The 23,792-nt window shown below is 42.7% G+C and overlaps 1 protein-coding gene across 4 annotated transcripts in view; it reads right to left on the minus strand.

The window, feature by feature from the left end:
• Positions 1 to 3,520: 3,520 nt before the first annotated feature.
• Positions 3,521 to 23,792, minus strand: part of TFAP2E (transcription factor AP-2 epsilon) — a 70,778-nt gene continuing 50,506 nt past the window's right edge. For all 4 annotated transcript variants that reach the window (XM_081921484.1, XM_081921486.1, XM_081921487.1 and 1 more), the window contains 4 exons: positions 13,767 to 13,995; positions 12,443 to 12,561; positions 6,836 to 6,977; positions 3,521 to 5,052 (listed from right to left, as the gene is read on the minus strand). In XM_081921484.1, coding sequence (XP_081777610.1) covers positions 4,764 to 5,052; positions 6,836 to 6,977; positions 12,443 to 12,561; positions 13,767 to 13,995 — 779 coding nt within the window. In that variant the 3' untranslated portion in view covers positions 3,521 to 4,763. The remainder of the gene's footprint in view (positions 5,053 to 6,835; positions 6,978 to 12,442; positions 12,562 to 13,766; positions 13,996 to 23,792) is intronic.

Raw genomic sequence — 23,792 nt, forward strand, 5'->3', positions numbered from 1 at the left:
GGGTGGCCTGGGGGAGAGGGAGAGAGTTTTGAGGGCTAGATACTGAGGACTTGGGAGTTGCTATCTTTTATGCTGCAGAGGAGTGAATCTCAGCTCTGTGACATCTCCCATTGTGGCTGGGAAAACAAACCCCTCTTCTGCATCAGTCATAAAAACTTTGTAGCAGGGGTGAGAAGTTGGGGCCTGGCCCAGTCTGCGCAACTGAGGCTGCCTGGATACCTCTCCCTCCTGTTGTGTAAAAGATCCCTTAATAAGGCTCAGTCTGTTTTCCAGACAGGTGCCTCGTACCAGGGGAGAAGCAGGTAAATAAGCCAAGCTAATTGCTAAATAGCTACTTGCCGGCTCTGACAGGAGAGCAACAGTAGGAGCAGCTGAGGTTAAGAAATTACAGGAAGGGGAGGGAAGCCCTCCGATTCTGGCAAACTTAACATAGGCAGACATCTGTAGGTCTTCCCTCCCCATCCATTTACTCGTACACATTTAAATCGTCTCTTCTCCCACACTGGGGCAACGCTCAGTGTGCCCAATTGTGAACATAAACACACAAAAGCAAACACGATGGTGCTGAACACTTAACTCCCAACAACACAAGACTGCTGCTTTTAGGCCCCATCTGCTCTACAATTTAAAGCAGTATCACACTACTTTAAACAGTCATGGCTTCTCCCAAAAAATCCTGGAACTGCAGATTGACAGAATCCAACAACATCTGCAGGACCACAGGCCAGTCACCACGGCTTTAAAGGGTATAACCTGCATTGTGAAGCAATGGTCGACAAAGCAAATTGGTAGTCGACGCAAATGTTTCAAAGCAGGTGCTGGATGGGAAAATCCACTTGAGCTGCTGAGATAATGTCTAGCTCAGCCCTTAATCATTCTTTATATGCCTCTGAAATAATCCCCCCCCAAAAAAGTATGACATTTCTGTTTTGACTAAAATATCTATACCCTTTTCTTACATGATTTTAGACACACTTTGCCACCACCACTATTTGAGAGGAGGTGGTACAACTGTCTGAAAGGAAAATGGGCAAACCAATTTAGGTTTGGGGTAGCTATTACCAAGTTAAGGAGGGGGAAATACATGGTGGAAACAAAAATATTCCTAGTTTATATAGCCATGTGTTTGAATTTTTTTGTGGTTACAAATGCCACAAATTTCTAACAAGGTGTTTAATGTTGCTTTCCAATTAATGAGAGGATTCAAGGGTATTATGGGGGGCAGGATTCGGCTCCCCTAAAGGCCAATTACACCTGTTTTCTTTATAAAGTACAAAACCTGTTTTTACAGGTGAAAGAAAAATGTATGCCCCCACCTACCCCAGCTTAGATTTTTTTTGTATTTGAGTATATTTGATATTCCTGCACTTGAGCATTCATATTTACCTCAGTGTTTCCTTTCCAAGCATTGAGGGAACAGCAGGCAAATTGGCCATGAAAATGTGACTAGGATGAATCACTGAATGGATAAATCCCCCAAATATTTGCTTCAGCTGGCTAAAGATTTGAGGTTAACCACTGCCAATGGTTTTAGTAAGGCAGTTGCCTCCCTAGTCCACTTCCATATCTCATTTGCTTCCAAAAAATATTAAGGCAATTAAACCAAGAGGTCTTTTGTGTATGGTTTTTTAATAACAAAACAAAACAAAAGGCTGCCAAATTTATGCTCATGGTGACCTGGGAAGACAATGATAAGTTCTTTCAAATGTGTTCAACTGATGTCTTAAAGTTCAATCTTGTGGACACCATAATGAATGAGTCTTGCAAGGCGTAATTACCTAAACACAAGAACTGTGGTGGTTGTACGCATAGATGTCATGCATGAGAAGATAGCAGTCAATTACAGCTTCTGATACAGTTCCCCTTCCCTTAAGTGGTTACCTCCAGACATATCTGAACTATGGTGAGATCACTTGAGAGCCCACAATAATGGCAGACAAAGGCCCCTCTGGGTGAGAGCCTGCTGTACCCCTGGTGGAGTTTTTGGATGTTAACAATTGAGTCTTGGAAGCAAACCACTGGTTCGCCTTTTGGAGCAGGGTGATGTTCTGTACTTGATTATTCCATTTTTGAAGTCTCAGTTACCTAATTATGTTGGCTTATTTGTATTGGGAGGGATTCCACACTGCTTTCTTCCAATTGTTTCATCAGTGCAAGCATTTCCGTTTGCCTGGTGGAACAATTTCCTCTCTTCCCCACCCCGCATGCTCTGTTGTGGGGGATTATGCAACCCTCACAAGGAACTGGGGGACAGGGGGCACAGGGAAAAGAGAAGGGAGGAAGAAAGTCCGGTTGCGCTAGCAGGACTGGTTGCACTGATTCCTGCTGGTATGGCAACTTCATTGAATCTGGCCCATAGTTTTCAACAATGTTGTGTGGATTGATTTTTTTTTTAAAGGACTTACTGATATTAGAAACAGTTATAAATAATCATAATATGTTTTGAATTGTTACGCTTACTGTTCGTTTCATATGCTGTGAACCACTTTGGGCATAATTTTCTGGGGGAATGACATACAATTAGATAGATGATGAAGATAGTATCTGTGAAAATGGAAAGGAATAGATTATTTCACAATAAAGGGCTAAAGTTGTTAACATACCCTTCCACGTTGCTTCTCTATGGTTTTGTAACCATAGCAGTATTTATGCCCATGTAGGTCTATTGGGTGTATTGCTAGTGGGAGATCAACTAAATGGTAGAAATTTTGAATTCAGAAGCAAGATATAGCTCAGAGTTCTAGACCATGCAAACCAGGCAAGCACAGAGTGTGAAAGGATTCCTGGTGTCAATTGTGGCTTCTCTGTATCCTATTATTCTAGTCTGAATCATTTCTTCACATTTGCACAGCAATTGGTAAACATATATATATATTCTCATGAAAATTTACCAGCATTTTAGTGCAATTTTCTCCTAATAAAAACATTTGTTTGCAGTTCTAATTCACACAATTCCCCCTAAAATAATGAATTTTTATGTTTTGCCCAAAATTTTATGCACAATTTCCCTATTATATGCATCTTTGTACATGCAAGTTGATTAGAGAACTGCATCTCAAAATTTGGAGAAATATGAATTTTGAAGGATAGTTGTGTTTTTGGTTAGCGAAGTGTGAATTAGGTAGTTTCTCATTTATTTGCAGACAAAATCACATTTCTTCCCCATAGCTGCTGATGTGACAACAGCCCCTTAACACTGCATTGAGAAAGCCTTTTCTTTACTGCTGTTTGTAACAAGGTTGGGCTATCCCTCTCTTCCTCCCTTTCTTGTGGGCTCCAAAGGAACTGTTCAGCAGAAGGATGAGGTGGATGGATAACTCGGGTATCGCCATAGAGATTTGGCCCCAGAGAATATAGATATCACCTTTTTCAATAATGATGAAATCAATGCAGTAAACATTTCCCCCCAAATATGTCAACTCATCCCAGAGTGCTTGCTTTTGGGCTTTTCATTTTTGTTCTCATAGATCCAACTCTGACTATTCCATCGTCAACATTACAAACACAGGGATGGAGGGGCTTGTTTCCAAATAAAAAGAGGTTTTATTAAGATAATGACTGACATTTTTTTGTTTGTTGGGGTGGTGGCATTGTACATCTATTGCAGCTTTTTAAGAGAGACAACAGCAAGTACAAAATAAAAATAAAAAACCAAACCAGGCTAAATGTCTCTAATCAGGCTATTGTCCATGCTACCAGGTTCTGTATCCAAAACTTCATTCCAGAAAATTCCAAAGACTGACTTAGTTTTCAAAAAGTTTTTTTTTTTAAGAAGTCCCAACTTAATTGGATATAAATAACGCGCACTGGACATTTTAAAACTTTGATTTAATTACACATAAATAAATATATACAGATTTCAAAACAGTTCGGTTTGGCCTCCTTCAAGTTCTTTCTTGTGCTTTAATCGTTTATTAATTTATTATAAGTATAATCATTTATTCATTATTTAATATTACTAAAAAAAATTGAAAACTCAAGGAGTGGAGTCTGGTGGTGTCATCTCACTCATCCGGGGTCCAGGTCAGCTGAATGCCAACTCGACAGAACAGAGCGTTTGCAAGGGACTCTGTTCCTTTTAGGGGGGAAACTGCTGAAACATGTGTATTGGTGCGTCTGGTCTAAATCAGACAAAACCCACTGTGATTTCCAATTGGTCAAAATGTGCAAATGAAGTCGCAGAGCTGCTCAGTGGCAGTGGAACAGGTGAGGTTCCTTCTTCCTTGACCCATAAGTCTGCAATGGAGGTGAACATCAGCAGACACCTCGCTTGCTCTTTCTGCCTCATCTCTCCGGGCCTGTCCCATGAGGCAAATTAAAAACATCCCCCTGCCCTTCTTGATACCACTAAGACCTCTTCGTTTTACATTGCTCACTTCTCTCTTGGAACAGCTCAACACTGCATGATTATGGGCTTTTCAAAGAAAATGTTTGTTTTTTAAGAAAAAGTAATTGCACATGTAACCTGGCTTTTGGTATCCACTACTGAATACCCAAAGTGTCAACAGCAACCACTAACTGCTCTTGATTTTACTTCCATCTCTGTGAGGCCCATGTGGATATTCCTCTTCCTCCAGTCACATTTTGTTGAGTTGGCTTCAGAGATGCATCTGTCACAGTTCAGAAAACATGGCAAGAGAAAAGGGGGGGTCTTCACTGTTGCTGCTTTTCTTCTCCCAACGTTGATAAGACCCAAGCCTCCTATCTCATGAACTGGGAAAGGGGAAAAACCCTCTGACTGGGCAGGCTGGGGAACTGTGGCGTCATTTCCGATGCTTCACTTCCTTTTCTGATGTTTTGGAGTCGCCAACCGGGTGGCCGTTGCCTGTGCTGTTCATGAACATTTTATCGAGCCCTTTGAGCGACTCCACCAAGTAGTTTTGGAACGCTGTAAGTGCCGCGCAGATTGCCGGCCCCCCAAAACCATGAGTTATTAAGCTGAAGTGGGTCAAGCAACTCTGAACTCCGGGTTCCAGAATGAGGGAAGGGCGACTGTTTCCAAGCGGAGAGCGATCTTGGGCCATCAGATCGGCAAACTCTTTGCAGATTTGCCTAGAATGAGAGAGGGGGAGATATAACCTTAAACAAAACAAGACAAAAAATGACACAAGCAGGTGTAGCTTGGCAGCTCCACTGGGCTGGGGATTGCTTCCCCTCTGTGGCAGGAGCCCCCGCCATGTCCCAGGCTCACACGGCAGCAGCACATCTGGCATCGCATCTACACATAGCAACATGTTTACATTTTAGCTAAATTGTGCCTTAGAACAGAGGTGAGTAGAAGGCTCTACAGATAGAAACCACAGGAGCGGAGATTGCTCTTGTGCTCTGGTCCTGCTTACTGGTTTCCCACAGGTATCTGGTTGGCCACTGTGAAAACAGGAAACTGGACCAGATGGGCCATTGGCCTGACCCAGCAAGACTCTTCCTATGTTCTTAGGGATTGCAGTAAATTAACAAGTGTTTCTGATTCCCAGTGGTTCACTGATAGCAAATCCAAAAAGCTCCACTGAAATGAGACTGCTGAAATCAAGAAACCTTGGGGCAGGGGTGGGGTACCAAAGGCCAAATGTGGCCCTCCAAACCTCTCTGTTACACCCCTCAAAAGTCTCTCCTGGCCTGGCTTCACAGCCAATAACTTTTGCCTAGCTGGAATTTGTCCAGCTCTAATACTTCCTATGCCTTCAGTTGGATGTTGGGGTACCAGTGAAAAACAAATTGGATCCCCCAAGGCTAAAGTCTGCTCTCTCCTGCCTTTGAGAACTAACAGCTTGGACTCTTCACAGAGTATTTTTTGTGTGTACTTGTAACCAGTATAATTCATAGCTGGTGAATCTGACTTCTCCAGTAGGAGAGTCTGCAAATATATAATTTGAAGCCTACAATTCATTTGGTGATTTTATGAAACAACAATTTTCTGATTGCTTTTGAGAGTTTGGTGGGCAGAGAAATTGCCTGGAAACTGTCTTGTGATGGGATCTGTCTTACAGAATTTGGAACACCAAACTAAACACTGAAATACAGTCCTGCCCAGAAAATTGTTCAGTGCATTTGGGGATCTTTCCACCTCGGAATCTGTATACAATGAAGGCAGATAAAGAGGTATGTTTGGTATGTCTGTGTGAGAACTACAAAGCTGCTTTGGAATCTTTGGAGCTGTAGGACTCCAGTCCCATCAACCCCAGCCAGCGTAAGCAATGGTGAGGGATGATGGGAGAGTTGCAGATGAGCAACATCTGGCGAGTCAAAAGTTCCCCAGCCTTCAACTACTAACTAGTTAACAGTACAATCCTATATATAAATGTCTACTCAGAAATATGTCCCACTAAGTTCAGTAGGGCCTACTCTCAGATAACCGTTTGTAGCTTTGCAGCCTAAATAGTTCACAACCATCATAACAGAACTGCAAACAAAAATAGAAACCAGGGAATTGTAAATAATGTTTAAACAAGTAAACATAAGAGCTGCAAAAGATTCCAGGGAGAATTTGGAAGCTGTTTCAAGTATAAAATATTAAATGTTCAAAGCTGATGTTTAAAATTATTACCTTAAAATCTCTCTGCATGGCCTAAGATTAACATTATCCTTCACAGAGCTGAATTCCACATTTAAAAATTCTATTTCCAAAAGAAAGTCGTGTTTGAATTCTGAGATTATAACAGGGAAATGTTCATTTAAGCCAGACTTCACCAACCTTTCAGGTGTCCTAAACTAGAGTTCCCAACAGCCCCAGCTGTAGTCCAAAATTAATTTTCACAACTGTGGCTCTCCCTTTTTTTGGAGACTCTTCCTTTTAAGACAAAAGGGGGAAGGGTAATTGTATAGACTCTATACTCACTTGGTTGCTAATAGCATGTTCTTCCGAGCATGAAGCTCACCAGGGTCGGAGTGCTGGCGGCAGAGGTACTCCGCTGCAGCCTTAGCCGGAAACTCTGTTTCGCACACATAACCAAAATCTCGGGCGAGGTGAACAGCCTCACCTGCAAAAGAAATATATTCATGAGCATGTATGGTCTTGTCTGCTACTGATACTCAGCATAATCAACTGTGCATGGGGTGGAGCTCATAGGGATGACAATTTCAGTTTCTCTCAGTTTCTGATTTTTCTAAGCCAAACTCCCAACTTATCACTATCTCGTGGTGAGAAAGTCAAAGTTGCTTGGCAATATCTCTCTTTGGGCATTTTGCTTGTGATCAGGAGAGTTCTATATAAAGCAGAATAGGCTTTGGAGAGGCAGACTCTTAAAAGCATGGGTGAAATATGTTAATTTCAGTTTCTCAGTTTCTTGTTTTTCGACTCTGAAGCTCAGTCCTCCAGATTTTCACATCACTTGGTTGTTGTTTTAAAGAAAGTCTTCATGAAAACACATCAGCAGTTTAGTGCGTTTTTATCCTAATGTACACGTCTGGATATAGTTTTGCCCATAGTGCACATTTTTCGCAAAGCAATTCTTCCCTACATAAATTCATTTTTTACGTTATGTTCACTAAAATATGCATTTTTATGCACATTTAACAAGAAGATGCATTTTTGCACATATTACTTGGATGGAGAACTGCATTGCAAAATCTGGAGAAGCATGAATTTCAAAGGATGGCTGTGTTTCAATTCACATCTTGTTTTGGAAAGTGAAGATTAAGTAAATTTGCCTTAAAATGTGAACCGAATTTAATTTCTGCCCATCCCTATGTGTGGGTCTCTGGACTTTTCAACAGCATGAATAAGCAGGGCTATCAGCTAAGTATAAATCTCCTGTCCTTTGATTGATCTGACTTAGCGAAGCAATTGTATTATGAAAGCCTCAACATAGGTGCCAAAATTTAGTAAATAAGATCACAATTTAGAAAACAAAAGCTGCTGCTTATTGTTAGAAGAAAAGTTATTTGTAATGTTTTAAAAGCAGATATACTAATAGTATATATATTGCTGGTTCTTATGTACTCCAAACAGCAGTATACTGTATACACACAAACACACACACAAAGTATAGGTCAAAGTGCTGGTTTTGACCTATAAAGCCTTAAATGGCTCAGGACTGCCAGATACTGTGCTCATCATCTGAGGCCCTTTGTATGCCTCATCCATGAAAAGTCTGGAAGGTGGCAACACAAAAATGGTCCTTTTCTGCAGTGGCTCCCGTTTTGGGGAATGCTCTCCTCAGGGAGGCTTGCCTGATGCCTTCATTACATATCTTTAAGTGCCAGGCAAAAACATTTCTCTTTAACCAGATCTTTGGTTGATTAACATTCTATATCCTTTTAAATGTGTTGGTGGGATGGGGGTTATAGTGGTACCTTGGGTTAAGAACTTAATTCGTTCTGGAGGTCCGTTCTTAACCTGAGGTACCACTTTAGCTAATGGGGCTTCCTGCTGCCAGCGTGCCGCCACTGCACAATTTCTGTTCTCATCCTGAAGCAAAGTTCTTAACCCGAGGTACTATTTCTGGGTTAGCGGAGTCTGTAACGTACCCGAAGCGTACCCGAGGTACCAACTGTATTGGTTTGGGGTTTTTTTCTTGTTCATGTTATGTATTTTGTGTTTCGCATTTTGTATATTTATGTTGTGATCTTCAGATGAAGGGCAGTATACAAATCATATTATTATTATTGGTGCGCACACATGGGAAGCCTTGGAACGAGGGGGAGAATTGTAGAATTGTAGAGTTGGAAGGGACTCTGAGGGTCATCTAGTCCAGCCCCCTGCAATGCAGGATTGTCAACTGGATCATACGTAACAGATGGCCATCCTTAACCTCTGAGGAAGGAGAATCCACCACCTCTTGTGGGAGCACGGGGCAATTGTTTTGCTTCTTATTATATTATGTATTTTGTGGTTTTATGCTGTAGAAACACCCAATGATCCTTAGATGAAGGGCAGTTTATAAATTTTAATATTATTTATAATATTATTTTAAAATTATTTATTTATAATAATAAATAATACTGGAACTCAAAGGTTTGCAGAAATACAGAAAATCTACAGCGGTGTGACTGTAAGAGCGCCCAATGACAACTGAGTATGCTCAGCAGGCATAGGAGAAACCAGGGGATGTAGAATCGAAAGGAGTGGCTGGAAGCCTGAATACAGCCCCACGCCCACTGCCCCACTGCAGAAAAGGAGCACTTAGGTGCCAGAACTGATACAGATGGTTCCCTATTGTGTTGTTTGGACATGTCTCCCTATCCCAAGTACAGTGGAGTACATTTTATTTTTTTGAACCTTTAGAACCCACTTCTAATCCATTAGAATACCAGAGCAGGGTACAATGCATAAAATAACTTAACTGAATGATGAAATGATGCAAAATTCCTAAAGTATAGGACAGAACTGCCAAGCGTCCTCTTTTGGTTTAAATGTCCACACAGCCATGAGAACTAGAAACTTGAGAAAGTTTTTAAGCAACTTAAGAAAGCTGGTTCTGCTTGGGTATCCAAGAGCAAATTCTGCTTAGAACGGCTAAAGAGCAGCCTGGCTTCCCAGCACAAGCAGGGTGGAAGCAATGCTCTGGCAACTAGGTTAATGCACTTGGGATGGATGGCATAATCCAGCAATCAGCAGGGGAGCGCAGATGAATTAACTCTGTCTGTCTAACCAGGGTTTCAGAAGCTGAGCATGATCAATTGCCATCAGCTCTGATTACTTCCGCAGGGATGCCTGAAGATGGATCAATTTCACCGATGAGAGGGCATTTCCATGGAATGATGGAATACCCCCAGCCTGAGCGCCATGCCCTAAGGAAGCCTCAGTGCTCATCACAGACAATGCAGACAGGGCCATCTCTTTCTCTTACTCCTCTTGCCTTCCATGTGAAAAGCCATCAGATGTGGACCCTCCTACCCAACCCCAGCAAAAAGAAAAACGCACTACTCTATGGTTGATCTGGGGTTGCAATACAGCTGGGAAAGGGGGTGGAGTAGAGCTTTACATGCCACCCAAACAGAGAGAGGATTTGAGGAACCTCTGCATATTATTATTATTTATTGAATTTGTTAGTTGCTTTATCTTGCCCAGGGCAACCCAAAGCAACTTATAACCAACCAACCAACCAAACAGACAGACAGACAAAATCTCCACACAGATACATTAAAACCAAGAGAAAGAAGGAAATGGATTACAAACATACATGCAGGGCTTTTTTTAAAAGCCAGAACTCAGTTCCAGCACCTCTCAGGTGGGCACCATTGTCATTATAAAGGAACAAAGGAGGTGTTCACAGTGAGTTCCAGCACCTCTTTTTCTAGAAAAATAGCACTGCATATATATGCACATGCTAATTTGCATGTATAGCTGCAAACTGAGAAATAATATAATTTAACCCTGTCCTGCAGGTTCACACGTCAGGATGTTTTGTAGGGGGTTTACAAATTTATTTATCATTTAATATAGAAATTCCTAAATTCTGCCTATGGTTCCCCCCTCCTTAATATGTAGAAAGCTCTTCGTTATTGTTGAGTGGCCCAGCTTGGCTCCCAAACAGCTTTGCTGTTACAGTGGTACCTCGGGTTACAGGTGCTTCAGGTTACAGACGCCGCTAACCCAGAAATAGTACCTCGGGTTAAGAACTTTGCTTCAGGATGAGAACAGAAATTGTGTTCTGGTGGCGCGGCGGCAGCAGGAGGCCCCATTAGCTAAAGTGGCATTTTTAGAATGTCAAATTGCCACACAAGGACTGCAATGGAGAGGATGGCAGCATGTGAGCAGTTTGTGCCTTCTTTCCCCAACTGCCCCCTTTGAAAATCTATCTGCTCTACATGTCAGACAGGTCTAGGAGAAATGTCTTATATGCATGAAAGGGACCTTTTCCTGCTAAGCATGAATGTTGGGGGGCAAGGAGGGGAGACCATGGGCCAGACCCAAAGGCTCTGTAGGATGCAACTGGCCTGTGAGTCCCACGGTCACCCATACATTGATGTATATTGCTGTTTTAAATAATACTATCTATCAAAGGAGAAAGTGAGATATAGTTAAAAAAAATTAATTTTTATTCTGCTTGTTTTCCTCTCATTTAAGGCAGGGCGGTATCCTTGCCTTTCACAGCCAAAACAGGATTTTTAGAGTGTGGCATAGTAAGAATGATGCACTCTTAGTGGAGCCCACCTCAACCGGAAGGAGAGGAGCCAAAAACAGAAATTCATGCAAAAAAAATCAAAGGACAGACTCTGCACTTTGTAAGTCACTTTGGGTAAGTTTTCGTGGGGGGAAAAGTGAGTAACAAATGTAGTACAGCCAGGACCCTGGAGCTCTCAGGGCTCGGTTGAAATGTAAGGCTAGCCCTTTCGATATGTAGGGCTAGCCTTGTTCCTTGGTCAAACATGCCATCATCTGTAATTTACTCCGACCCCCTGAACAGCAGCCAGTGACAGCTCCCAGCTGTCTGGGCTGAGTCAAAAATGTGTCTTTCCCTGTCCTCCTTTTCTTCTGATGGTAATCAACCATTCAAAGGAGCCAGGCCCAACTGCCTGGGGAACAACCGCTGCCTCACAGACCTGTTCGTTTCATTTGCTGCCAACAAAAGAGATGGGCTATTCCTCCTTGGCAGCTGCCTTTTGGGCCACAATGGATTTCAGAGCAAAGCAAATGCACAGTCCAAAAACTCCTGTCACTGTGTGTGTGTGTGTGTGTGTGTGCGCGCGCACACACACACACACACACAAACTTCTCACATCGAGGTTGCCGGGATGACAACCTCTCTCGTTTACCATGAAGGCCAGAGAATAACCCCATCCTGCCTCCTCAGTCCCCTTCAGGTGCCTGATAGTTAATCTTTTGCCCATATTAATCACAGATTAATCAGGGCCCATTTCTGTGCAGGGTGATGATGCCAAAGGCTTCTCCCCACGCCACCTCTACTTATACAGTGGTACCTCAGGTTACAGACGCTTCAGGTTACGGACTCCGCTAACCCAGAAATAGTACCTCGGGTTAAGAACTTTGGTTCAGGATGAGAACAAAAATTGTGTGTTAAATTTTTATTTTGCCTGGTCTTTGACCCATTGACCAGCTTAGGTTCATTCATTTCAATTATTCCACTCTGAGTAGAACTTAGGGAAGCTTTTAATGTTTAAAAGAGTATCTATTGTATTTTAATATTCTGCTGGAAGCTGCCCAGAGTGGCTGGGGAAACCCAGCCAGATGGGCGGGGTATAAATAGTAAATTATTTATTATTATTATTAGGTAGCTACAGCCAATAATATTTACTGCTGGTTTTATATTCGATTTTAAATCTTGTTATAAGCCACCTTGGGGGAGTTTTAATGGCTAAGGCACAACATGTGTTTTAAAGAAGCATATAAATGCAGCACCCCGCAAATCCCACAGACAGGGTATCGAAGACAAATAATATGAAGCCCTCTCATGTCTAACAGGAGAGGATATTTTGAGCACTAAACACCCCGTGCATCCTCCAAGAAATCCGCTGAGCTCCCGAACTGAAGGAGCCTTACCTTCCACCAGTGACGTTAGCAAGGTGACATTAGCTGCTTTACGCCTCCCAGCAGGTAGATTTAATCCTATCTTCTCCAACCTTTCCCTTAAACACCTTCCACCATTTTTAGATTTTGCCCTAGAAGAGGAAAGCAGAGAGATAAGACAACTTGAGCGGATGGGAAAGAAAAAAGTGGTGTGGGCATATGGGGAGAAACCATACATTATTATTATTAATTGTTCTTCTACAACCACAGGGCAATTCAGAAGTCTATTTCAAGATGCAAAGACACTAAAAGGCTACACCATACATTTAAAGCACACAGCCTCTCCCAAAGAATTCTGGGAACTGTAGTTTTTAAGGGTGCTGGGAACTGTAGCTCTGTGAGAAATAAATAACAGCTCCCATGATTCTTTGGGGGAAGCCATGGCTTTAAACATGCCTTAAATGTTCAGCGTGGATGTAAGCTCTGCAGCTGTTCTCACATGCCGAAACCACCATTCACGCTATCCCTACCTTCCCCAGCTTGGTGCCCTCCAGATGTTTTGGATTGCAACTCTTGCTGTGAGAGGGAAGGGGAGAATAAACAATTCCTTGAATTGCCACCATCCACCTCCCACAGTGGTCCTTCCCTCCTCCAACTGCCACCAGGGGAGCCTGAAGACCCATTTGCCCTGAGGGGAGTGAGAAGAAGCAAGCCATAATACCCTTTTAAAGCCAACATTTCCATTGTAATTTTTAAAAAGAAATAAAATTGATGCTGATCCTTGTAATAATATTATGTAAACCGCTGTTATAAGCCTTGTGGAGATGCTGTGGAGGGGATGTTCAGATCCTGAGGACTGGGAAGAGATCAGGCTGTTGGAGCTTAGATGACTCCTAGCAGTATTGGAGCCCCAATAAATGTCTGAACCAGAGGAGGGGGCCATGATCAAGGGAGTCAGGGGCTGGATCCTATGGAGAGTCCAAACCCCACTTGGGACTGACAAGTGATATGGGTTGTTTTCCTTCTTATTTCGTTAAAATATTTCTCCCCAGGCTTTCCTCACATAGTTCAAGGGGCAGAGACTTACGAAAAGTATTCAAATGCCATCAGAGAGCTGGTTTTCCCACTAAAGGCATTGGGAAGCTTATGGGATATAGATCTTTCTTAAACTGCCCATTAAAAGGTGATCTGAAAAAATCCATGCCAGTAGGTCAGGAAACATTGATGTTACAGACAGCAAGATATGGGTGGGGTCTGCTATGGGAATCAACAATAAACAAAAATGAATGGAGTTACAGAAATGAGTGAACTCATTCCAGATCCGTAATGAACTGGATCAGTTTTCTTGGTTTCTCACCTTCGGAGGACTCCACCAAGAAGAGAAGCGTTCAGACATTCAGGGGGCGAGAGCCGCCTCTGGACCTCACCAACGGTCACTTTGTACTTTGAGGTGGAGCTGAGGAGAGACAGGCGGCCAGGCACAGAGCAGAAGACTTCATTGGGGTTTGTCACCCCTCCAATCAGGGTGTCTTTGTTCATAGAAAGGGCGGAGATGGTGGTGCCATTGGCTTTTGACGGGATGGGCACTAGAAGGAAGAAAAGCACACTCATGAGAGAGTAAAGAGGCGTGGAGCCACAAAACAAGAATTGTATCTCAAGAGTAGGGATGAAAGTATCTGTGAATTTCTGTTTTCTCCAGTTTCCCATTTTCCCAATCTTCAAATTGTTTCTCCAAATTTATGAAGTATTTTTAATAAAATAAATAAATAAATAAGAAAAATCCTTTTTGATTAATGTACATATTTGTGAAAACAGCTTCCCCAAATAATGTATTCTATATGCTATTTTCAATAATAATAATAATAATAAATTATTTATACCCCACCCACTCTGGGTGGCTTCCAACAAAATATTAAAAATACAATAAAACATCAGACATTAAAAACTTCCCTAAACAGGGCTGCCTTCAGATGTCTTCTAAAAATCAGATCATTGTTTATTTCCTTGACATCTGATGGGAGGTGTTCCACAGGGAGGGTGCCACTACCAAGAAGGCCCTCCCTCTGGCTGGTATTCATTTTATTCACTTTCTGCCACACACACACACACACACACACACACACACACACACAAAAACACACATATTATAATGGTTGGTTTGAGAACTGCATCACAAAATTTGGATAAGTGCAAACTTCAAAGAACAGCTGTGTTTTGGATCTCATATTGTTTTGGAAAATATGACAGATAGATTCACTTTTCAATGCTGACTGCGTCAAATTTCTTCCACATCCCTACTCAAGAATGTCTATTATAAGCTGTGACCAGCTCCAGAGGAGCAGCCATTGAGACTAGTATTAACACCCAGCATCAAGCCTTCCATTTTAATTATCCACAATGCACTGGAGCCACCCTAAGCTGAGGGCATTGTGGGAAGGGAAAATGGTGGGCAACTCACAGCTGCTCACCACATATCACAATGCTTTTGTTTGCTGCTGCTAGCAGCAGTTAAGCCCACCCGGGAAGGACATTTTGCCAGGGTGGGGAGGGATGGTAAAACCCGGAGTCAACCCTTAGTAGCTAAATGAGTGTGCTTCAGCAAAAACAAGAAGTCTCAAAGACTAACAAAATTATTGTGAAGGAAACTTTTGTGGGCTAGAGTCTACTTGGTCAGATGCATCATGAAGCTTTGTTTTTGGTTAGCAGATGGGCATAAAGAATTCTAAACCATTGGACCAAAACACCATGAAATGCAAAGGTTTATCTGCCAACTGAGAGTGAGACTTCATGCATCTGACACAGTGGGCTCTAGTCCAAAGAAAAGGTTCTGCCAGAAAAATGGTTAGTCTTTAAGATGCCACAAGAAATCTGGTTCTTACAGATGTGGTGACGCTGAAAAATAATCAAGGAGTGTTGGGGAAAGGTGTTTACGATTATCAAAACAAGACATAACATTGACTGAACTTCTAATTAAGCCCACTGAAAGAGAGGTGATGGTGGGGGAAGGGGGACTCAAGAGAGGTTTTATAGAGAAAAGTGAGGAGAAACTTGGTGGATAAATAGCCTCTAGCATAGTGTCATTTCTAATAGCAAACTCAAGTGGTGCATTCCAGCCAATGGGACCGGAGACAACACTTGGCAAGTCACAAACATGAGGGAGGTATATCAGCATGCTTGAGGGAAACTCCAAAAGTTTACTGAAGTACTCGTTTATTAATTTTAAAAACAACAACAACCACTGTTCGACAGTGGAATTTGCTGCCAAGGAGTGTGGTGGAGTCTCCTTCTTTGGAGGTCTTTAAGCAGAGGCTTGACAACCATATGTCAGGAGTGCTCTGATGGTGTTTCCTGCTTGGCAGGGGGTTGGACTCGATGGCCCTTGTGGTCTCTTCCAACTCTATGATTCTAACCCAAACACAGACACAAAACAGCCTGATGATGACCGCGCATGATCACTAACCACATAATGCTGCACTTCCATTAGAAACGGAAAACGGGTAGAATGACGTGCTTGCACTGAATTGCTGAACGCAGTAGAGGTTGATCCATTAGGATGAATGGGGCACTGCCCCACCAACCTCAGTCTGTCCTTAGCCAACCCCCATATGCCTGTCTTCTTTCTTACGACCCCTTAGCGGCTGGACCTGCCTGTCTTCGGCTTCGCCTCCTCTTCTGTTGTCTTCTTCCCTCCCAGTTCCACTGGGCACCAGTCACCACTGTCTGGATGTGACAAGGGACTGCAACATTTTATTGTGGCATGGCACGCAAATATGCAAAATCACAATGCCTAAACAATTGCGGACCGGCAGAATCAGAAATGCTACTATACAATTCAAAACACAGCAACCACGTCCGTATCACAATCAAACAGGCACTGACAGTCGTGACTTTTCATCATCGGTTAAAGACTTTGAGATTTTTCTGCAGGCCTTCCCGGAGAGAGAAGTCTATTCACTAACAGTATATGTTGATACTGTTTTATGAGAACCATATTTTACTCATTTTGTTGTATTTTCTTTAAATTTTGTACTTGGCTATGGCATTGTTAAATGCTCAGCAGTCAATAAACGTAAATACTAGAATAGAACCAAGTTGAATTAAATGATACAAACAAAAGTATTCTCAAGTATTCTAACAACAGCAGGAGCAGGTGGGTTTCATCGCTTTCCTATGCAGTCAAAGAGCATGATGCTTTGTGCAGCAACCATTTGGTCATTATGTGGAGGGGTTCAACATGCTTATATCAGTTCTCTTCTTTTTATCTTATTATTACACTTGCATCCCCTGTTCCCTCCAAGACACTTGATTTTTAGCACTAACAGCAATTAGACAGCTCTTTTCATTTTAGCTTTATCATCTTATCTTGCATTCATCCTTACAAGAACTTTATAAGGTAGGTTGGTTTAATTCCCAATGTACAAATGGGGAAAGGGGGAATGAAATGAAAATCCAGCCCTCCCAGGTGGGCCAAACAGGGTCACGCTGGATCGCTTTTCTTCAACCGCCGTTTTAACTTTCTGACACTTCTGTCTTTGACCCTTGTGGTTTTCGCTTTTGAGAAACTCCTAAAATCACAAGACTTTCAATTAAATCGAAAGATTTGGCGGCTGAATGTTGCATGTGTGATGACACCAGCTCATTTCTTTCTCCCCTTTCGCGTTTTGTTTTTTTAAGCCTTTTCAGGCACTACCAAGAAATGTTAAAGCCAGAATGGAAGACTGATGCCAAGATCTGTTTGGAAATCTGGCCTAATTTCAGCGCAGGTTTTCAAAAGCATCCTTGCTGGCTGCAAATGTAGATGCCAGCGGCACACCAACCAGGTCAGGTCTGACCTGGCAGTGGAGCTGCTGCAGCCGGGCGCACTTCTCCACGGCCAAGGAGGGCTGCTCTCTCAATGAAGGAGCCTGCTGTGGGGGTGCCTGTTTGCACCCCCTCTGAAAGTTGCGCCCACGGCCATGGCCCTCACGGCACCCCAAACGCTATGCCTCGGGTAGCTGCTCCTGGTTATCGAAGCCTTGGCATTCATTCCAGTTTGCTACGTAGCAACTGCTCCAGAACATTGCCAGGCTTAATGGGCAGATCAACCACAATAACCACATTTAATAAGGGAAATGCAAATGCTCAAATTGGAAAGAGTAGCCTCAAAACTCAACTGGAAAAGGCAAAGCAGCGGGAACCCATTAAGGGGGCCATGACAATCGGTACATTGTGAACCAGCAGCTCCCCAACTTGTTAGCAGAACTATAAAAAGCCAGCACATGTTACATAAAAACGGGCAAATGCTTTTGGGGCTAAGAGATGAATGCAAGTCAGCTGAGGGGCAGCGAGCAGTGATGTAACTGGTGATGTCGTCCCACTTTGTTCATTTTTTGTGCATTGTTGAGCCCACCCCATTTTGCAGCTTGTTCTCTCTTGGCATTCTGAGGCTGTTTCTTAAGATTTTGTGATCTTTTTCAAAAACTTTGCTATGTGTTTGTTGCATGGATTCCAGCCACATAACCAAGAACAGGTTTTGGTTCATGTAATTTTTCCACAGACCTGCGATAGATGTGTATGTGGAAAGGAGATGACTTGTGTAAAGTGAAGCTAATGTTAGCAGGATTTGTTATTATGAAAAAAGTTTATCATTATTATTATTATTATTTTGATGCAGTCCAGGGCATTGTAATCCCACAAACTGTCACAGAATTGTGCTCAACGTCCACGCACTTCGATGAGGGCACAACATGGCCAATTATGTGTCATTTCGTACTAAATTTTTTAAAATGCTAACTTTGTTCAGATCCCTAAGTATGGAGTTCTTACTCAGCTTGAGATCTCACCAAAGAGTAGAGCTGGCAGAGTCGTTCAAAAGCAGCTGGTGACCACAGGTCTCGCTTCCAGATTCAAGGACTATGAGGCATACTTTTCTAACTGCATCTGGCCAATGGGTGCAGAAGAGGGGGAGGGGCCCATAGCTCTGCCCAAAGAATTGGTGCAGTGTAGCGGGCATTAAACTTGGAAAATGCAATATGCCCAAGGGTTATGAACATCTAGAAGCCCATGGGGAAATTACATTTCCCAGGTCTACTTTCTAAAGGGGAGAGCAAATGAAGTCCCCTTCCTTCTTTCCTCTCTCACAGTTACTTTCTATGGAGCAGCAGAAGGTAACTGGGTGGGAAGGGAGGGAGGTTTTGGGGGGCTGGCCGCTTGCTGGCTGGAAAGGCTGTATGAACCACACCAGATTGCATGGATCAGAGGAGCAATGGGGTTTGAATTGATTCAGATCAGCTCTGGTTAAGCACCCAAACTGTTTTCTGATACTAATGATAATTTGAATTAATCCAAGATAATCTGATTTGAGCCACCAGGTATGTGAGCCAATCCAGAAATCACATCCACAGATAGTTGACCCGGAAAGGTCAGGCATCGCTATAAAGCAGAGTCCAGGGTTGCTGTTATGACTCATTCACTACTACTAATGTAATCAATCTTAATAGAAAAGAAATGGAAAATGGCATTGTGCAGGCAGGGTCCTCCCTGAATTCTTAATTCATAAATCACTATTCATTAGGTGCTCATGAATTCACAATTGACTACTTTGGTAGCTGCAAATGGGCAATTCCGGTTAGTCACGAACTCATCAGTTGCTAGTTGCTGTCTATGAACTCCTGAGTTATGTAAGTTGTTTTTGTAATGGGTGATTGGATGCCTGGGCATCACGTGTTGCCAGAGAGCATTGGGAACTACTTTTGTTTCTGCCTTAAGTTGTCTAAGCAAATTAAACGAAGTCCAGGGTCAGGAATCACCCTCCTTTTCTATATCAAAAGAAAGAAGATGCTAAGTTGGATAGGCCCTCTTTTATAAAGGCATAGAAGTGAGATGCAAAAAAATGAATGGGCACATGGGGTCTCAAACCACTGAAATGGAAAATATTCTTAATGCAAAGAAGTTACCTGGTGCAAAAGGCTGGGTGAAAGATTCCTGCATTGGTTGGACTTGATGAGCCTTGTGGGTGCCTTCCAATTCTATTCTGGGGACTGAACCTGAGACCATCCGCATGCAAATCAGTACCACTACCACTGAGCTGTCGTCCCTCCCTGTACTTTTTATTGGAAAAGGGAAGAGACTAAAATCTTACTAATGTTCAGTAGATGAGGGCTGCCATTCTAAGGCTGGACTGAACTGAAACAGCTTTTTAAATGATTGCATATGCCTCTGGGACAGCAACTGTTAGCAATGCATAAACCTGAATGTTCACAATTAATTACTATCCCACCCTTTGTTAAAAATCACAGAACACAAAACATACAACAGCATTGACAACATGCAATATACTGAAATACATTTAAAACATAAAACAAAAGAGACAACCAATAGCAATAATAGCACAACCATTGTGAGATAACTTCTTTATGTTGAACTATTAAAACTTCAAGGGAAACATGGCTGTCTCTTTCATTAAGTAACATCAGAAGTAAGTTTTAGACTCCGCTTAGTCAGAGAGCATTTGGGAACAATAGCTGATAATCAATCATCCCTGTGTCCTGTTTGGCTCTGCAGTGCTGTTTATTCCTGTACAGTGACGATTTGTCTTGTCATGATTTTAATTATATCATTTTGTGCTACTGTTAAGCCACTTTGTAGATGGTAACAAATGGAATGGAAGAGTATGTATGTATGTATGTATGTATGTATATAAATATTTATTATACTATACTATTATTATCATATAAATAGAGGGGCTGCTGAATAGAGGAGTAACTTGCCTAGGGCCACCTAGTAAACTCATGATAGACATAAGATTTCCCTATTTGTAACTCACTCTCTTAGCCCTTAGGTTAGCCCAAAGATGGCTGTTACCAAAGGTACATGGGATGGCCATCTTTTTCTGCTTGCAGAGTCCCCCCAAAAGGCACAGCACGTCAAGATGTCCAGTCACTTCCTGGAAGCTGTTTTGAAAGGGTAGCATTTGGGGAAGCAACAAAGAACAATAAAGCCGAATGATGCATGGATGGTCCACTTTAAATCCACCACAAATGGCATTTGTATCGCATCAATAACATGTTGCAGAACACACCCACAAAAAAACACCAGTTTGGAGGACCCCAAGGTCCCAGGCAGTTGGAGTGGGAGTCAAAAGGTGTTGCTGTTTTTTACTGACTATTTTAGATGCAGGAAAGAGAGGCTTGAGAAAGGCAGTCTAGAGTGTTCTGGGGTTGTGGGACTTCAGAATCTGCACTGATTCAGTCCTGACACTAGGAAGCACTGCCTGCATTGGCTTGCATTTTCCTAAACTGTACTTAGTGTTATTAAAAAGGAACTTTACTAATCTAATCAGCATGTGGGAACACGTTTCATGCTCTTACCCAGCTTACTTAACATGCATATATACAGGTCATCCCTGTGTCTTAGCCATTTCCTGCATGATCTAAAGCAGTCCAGAGCATCAAACACATTTCACTCAGTGGATTTCTGAAGCTGTTTATTCCTGAGTCAGACCACTGGTCCATCTAGCTAGGTATAGTCCAAGGTCTGAAGGAGGGGTCTTTTGCAGTACAGCTAGCTGCAAAGGTGGAGAATTAACATGGATCCTCTGACATGCAAAGCTATGCTTATTTCTCTCTCATTGGGGCCCCAGGCTGCAATGGTCCTAGTGGTGGCTTCATTTGAAGGATGCAATAGGGGGCTCACCTGCCTCTCTGGTTTTACCATTGTCAGCTTTAAACTCTACCACATCGGTTCTTTATATAACAATGATAGGGAAACTTTGGCTTTCCAGATCCTTGACCCTAACCATTGGTAATGCTGCCTAGACTTGATGCTGCCTAGACTTGGAGGGGCACAGTCTTCCCACCACTTATTTATTTTATTTATTACCAGCAGCCTCATACTTGGCATTGCTTGGGAAGTCCAAGGTATCCCCCAAATCGCTGCAGTTTCAAAACTGGTAATTTCAAAAGGTTCAGTCCACCAGCTTGATTCAAAATGGCATCCAATTGTATAAAGACAGAGACAAAAAAACCTGCTCCTTGATGTCACGAACCAACATGCTATAGTTGCTTATGCTCTCTTAAGAGGTGAACAGACAGCTTTCTGAAACATGGAGTAGATTTAACTTGATCCAATTGTACCCTAATCCTATATTTTATGGAATGGGCTTTTACGTCACGTGAAAGCTCAAATACAATGCAGAAATTAACAGTTAGGCAAATGCCACGGAAACAGAATAAACTGCTGTGTGAATGCAGTCTTGGTCTGACTTCCTCTTTCCCAATCTTTGTCCAACTTAATTTTTAAGACCAATGGAAAATAATGATTAAATAATGGCAGCGAGTTGTCTAAACCAGCTAATGGTGCAATTCTTCTGATGCCAGGACCTACCCTATTTGTGGGCCTTGACTCTCCAATGGAAGACCAACAGGGCTGTTCCATCCAGCCATAGGAGAGTGAATAAGATGGGACTGCAGGGCCTTTCCATTAGCTCTGCTAAAAGACCAGCAATTTTTTGGCTTGATCTCTTCTTGAAATATTTCCATTCCTGCTGATCATGACAAGAAAATGCATAACTAAGAAATAGTGTCTGGGGTTTTCTTTTTTCTTCCTCCCTCCCAATTACTTTTCCTTTTGTACTGTGACTTTTAGATTGTAAGCCTGAGGGCACGGACTGTCTTCCGATTGCCATTTGCAAGCTGCTCTGGGGGATACAAATTTGTTTATTTATTTAGCAATTTTTTTAAGCTACTTGATTGTAAAAACACACACACCTCTAAGCAGATTACAATAAATACTAACATTAACAATAAACAACAACAACAATTTAGCTCAACAGTTTTCTGTATTGAAAATCCCATCAATTAACCCCAATTCTCTGCAAAATTACTAGTTTTGGACTGAATTTTCTTTCAAAAAACAAACACACACCTAACCAACCAACCAACCAACCAACCAACCAAACAAACAAACACAGAAGAGCCTTACACTCTTCAGTTTCAATCGTAGAAAACTTCAGTTTCTTGGAATGTAAGTTCAATCTCCAGAAACCCCTTTTTAAAAGTAAATATATATTATTTCTTTTCTGTCTGCCTTTCTTAAGGTAAAGGTAAAGGGACCCCTGACCATTAGGTCCAGTCGTGGACGACTCTGTGGTTGCGGCGCTCATCTTGCTTTACTGGCCGAGGGAGCCGGCATACAGCTTCTGGGTCATGTGGCCAGCATGACTAAGCCGCTTCTGGTGAACCAGAGCAGCGCACGGAAACGGCGTTTACCTTCCCGCTGGAGCGGTACCTATTTATCTACTTGTATTTTGACATGCTTTTGAACTGCTAGGTTGGCAGGAGCAGGGACTGAGCAACGGGAGCTCACCCCATTGCTGGGATTCGAACTGCTGACCTTCTGATCAGCAAGCCCTAGGCTCTGTGGTTTAGACCACAGCGCCACCCCGGTCCCGTGTCTGCCTTCCTTACCAGTACATAACTGACAGAATTTTGCCACTATGACATGATTCCTTCACTTACACAACTGTTCTTGGTGCTAGACATCTTTGTTCACATCCAATCTGCAAAGAAACCCTTGTTTCTTTTAACAAAGACATCCTAAGGGGACTAGTGACATGTCACATGCCTAAACGTCAGAGAGCCTCAGTGCCATTTTACAAAATGAGAAAGTGCGTTGGGAGAGGAGAATCTGGAACACAGAGATTCTGCATGGACGGCAGTAAGTCACACCACTTCTCCACTCCAAATCTCCCTCTGGAGCGGCTGTGGCTGTAGCTCAGTGGGAGAGCATCTGCCTTGCCACCCAGAAGGTCCCAGGTTCAATCCCTGACATCTCCTGGAAGGACCCCTGCCTGAAACCCAGAGAGCCACAGCCAGTAATTGTAGACAATACTGAACTAGGTGAACCAATAGCCTGACTCAATCTAAGGAACATTCCTATGTTCCTGTATAATAATATAATAATAATCCCTTGGTGGGCAACGTGGCGTAGGCCAGGGGGTGAGTGTCTCTTTCACTACGTCGGGGTGGCTGGAGCTTGGAACTGGGATAAGAACTGCTAGCTCAGCTGGTCAGACTGGGTACTAACATACGCTCTGGAGGGTCTAATCCTGCCTGGCTGTCAGCCATACATTCTCCCCTCCTTCCCATCTAGCATCATGTGTCACCAGCCAGATACTTTTACCAGCTATGGCTGGTATGCCGATTACATTCTTGGACAGCGACAGTCTGGCCGCAGTGATTCATGCAACGGTAACCTCAAGGCTCCATAGTTGCAACGTTCTCTCTGTGGGGCTAGCTCTGGACCTGGTCCGAAGGCTCCAGCTGGTCCCGCTCCTCTGAGGGAGAGCTCAGTCTTAAGGTCCAGGCAGGGCCAGCACCAGCATACAGTGGTGGTTCCAAGTTTG

Source organism: Podarcis melisellensis, assembly GCF_964234715.1.
Source record: "Podarcis melisellensis genome assembly, chromosome: 8".
In the NCBI taxonomy this organism is placed as follows: domain Eukaryota; kingdom Metazoa; phylum Chordata; class Lepidosauria; order Squamata; family Lacertidae; genus Podarcis; species Podarcis melisellensis.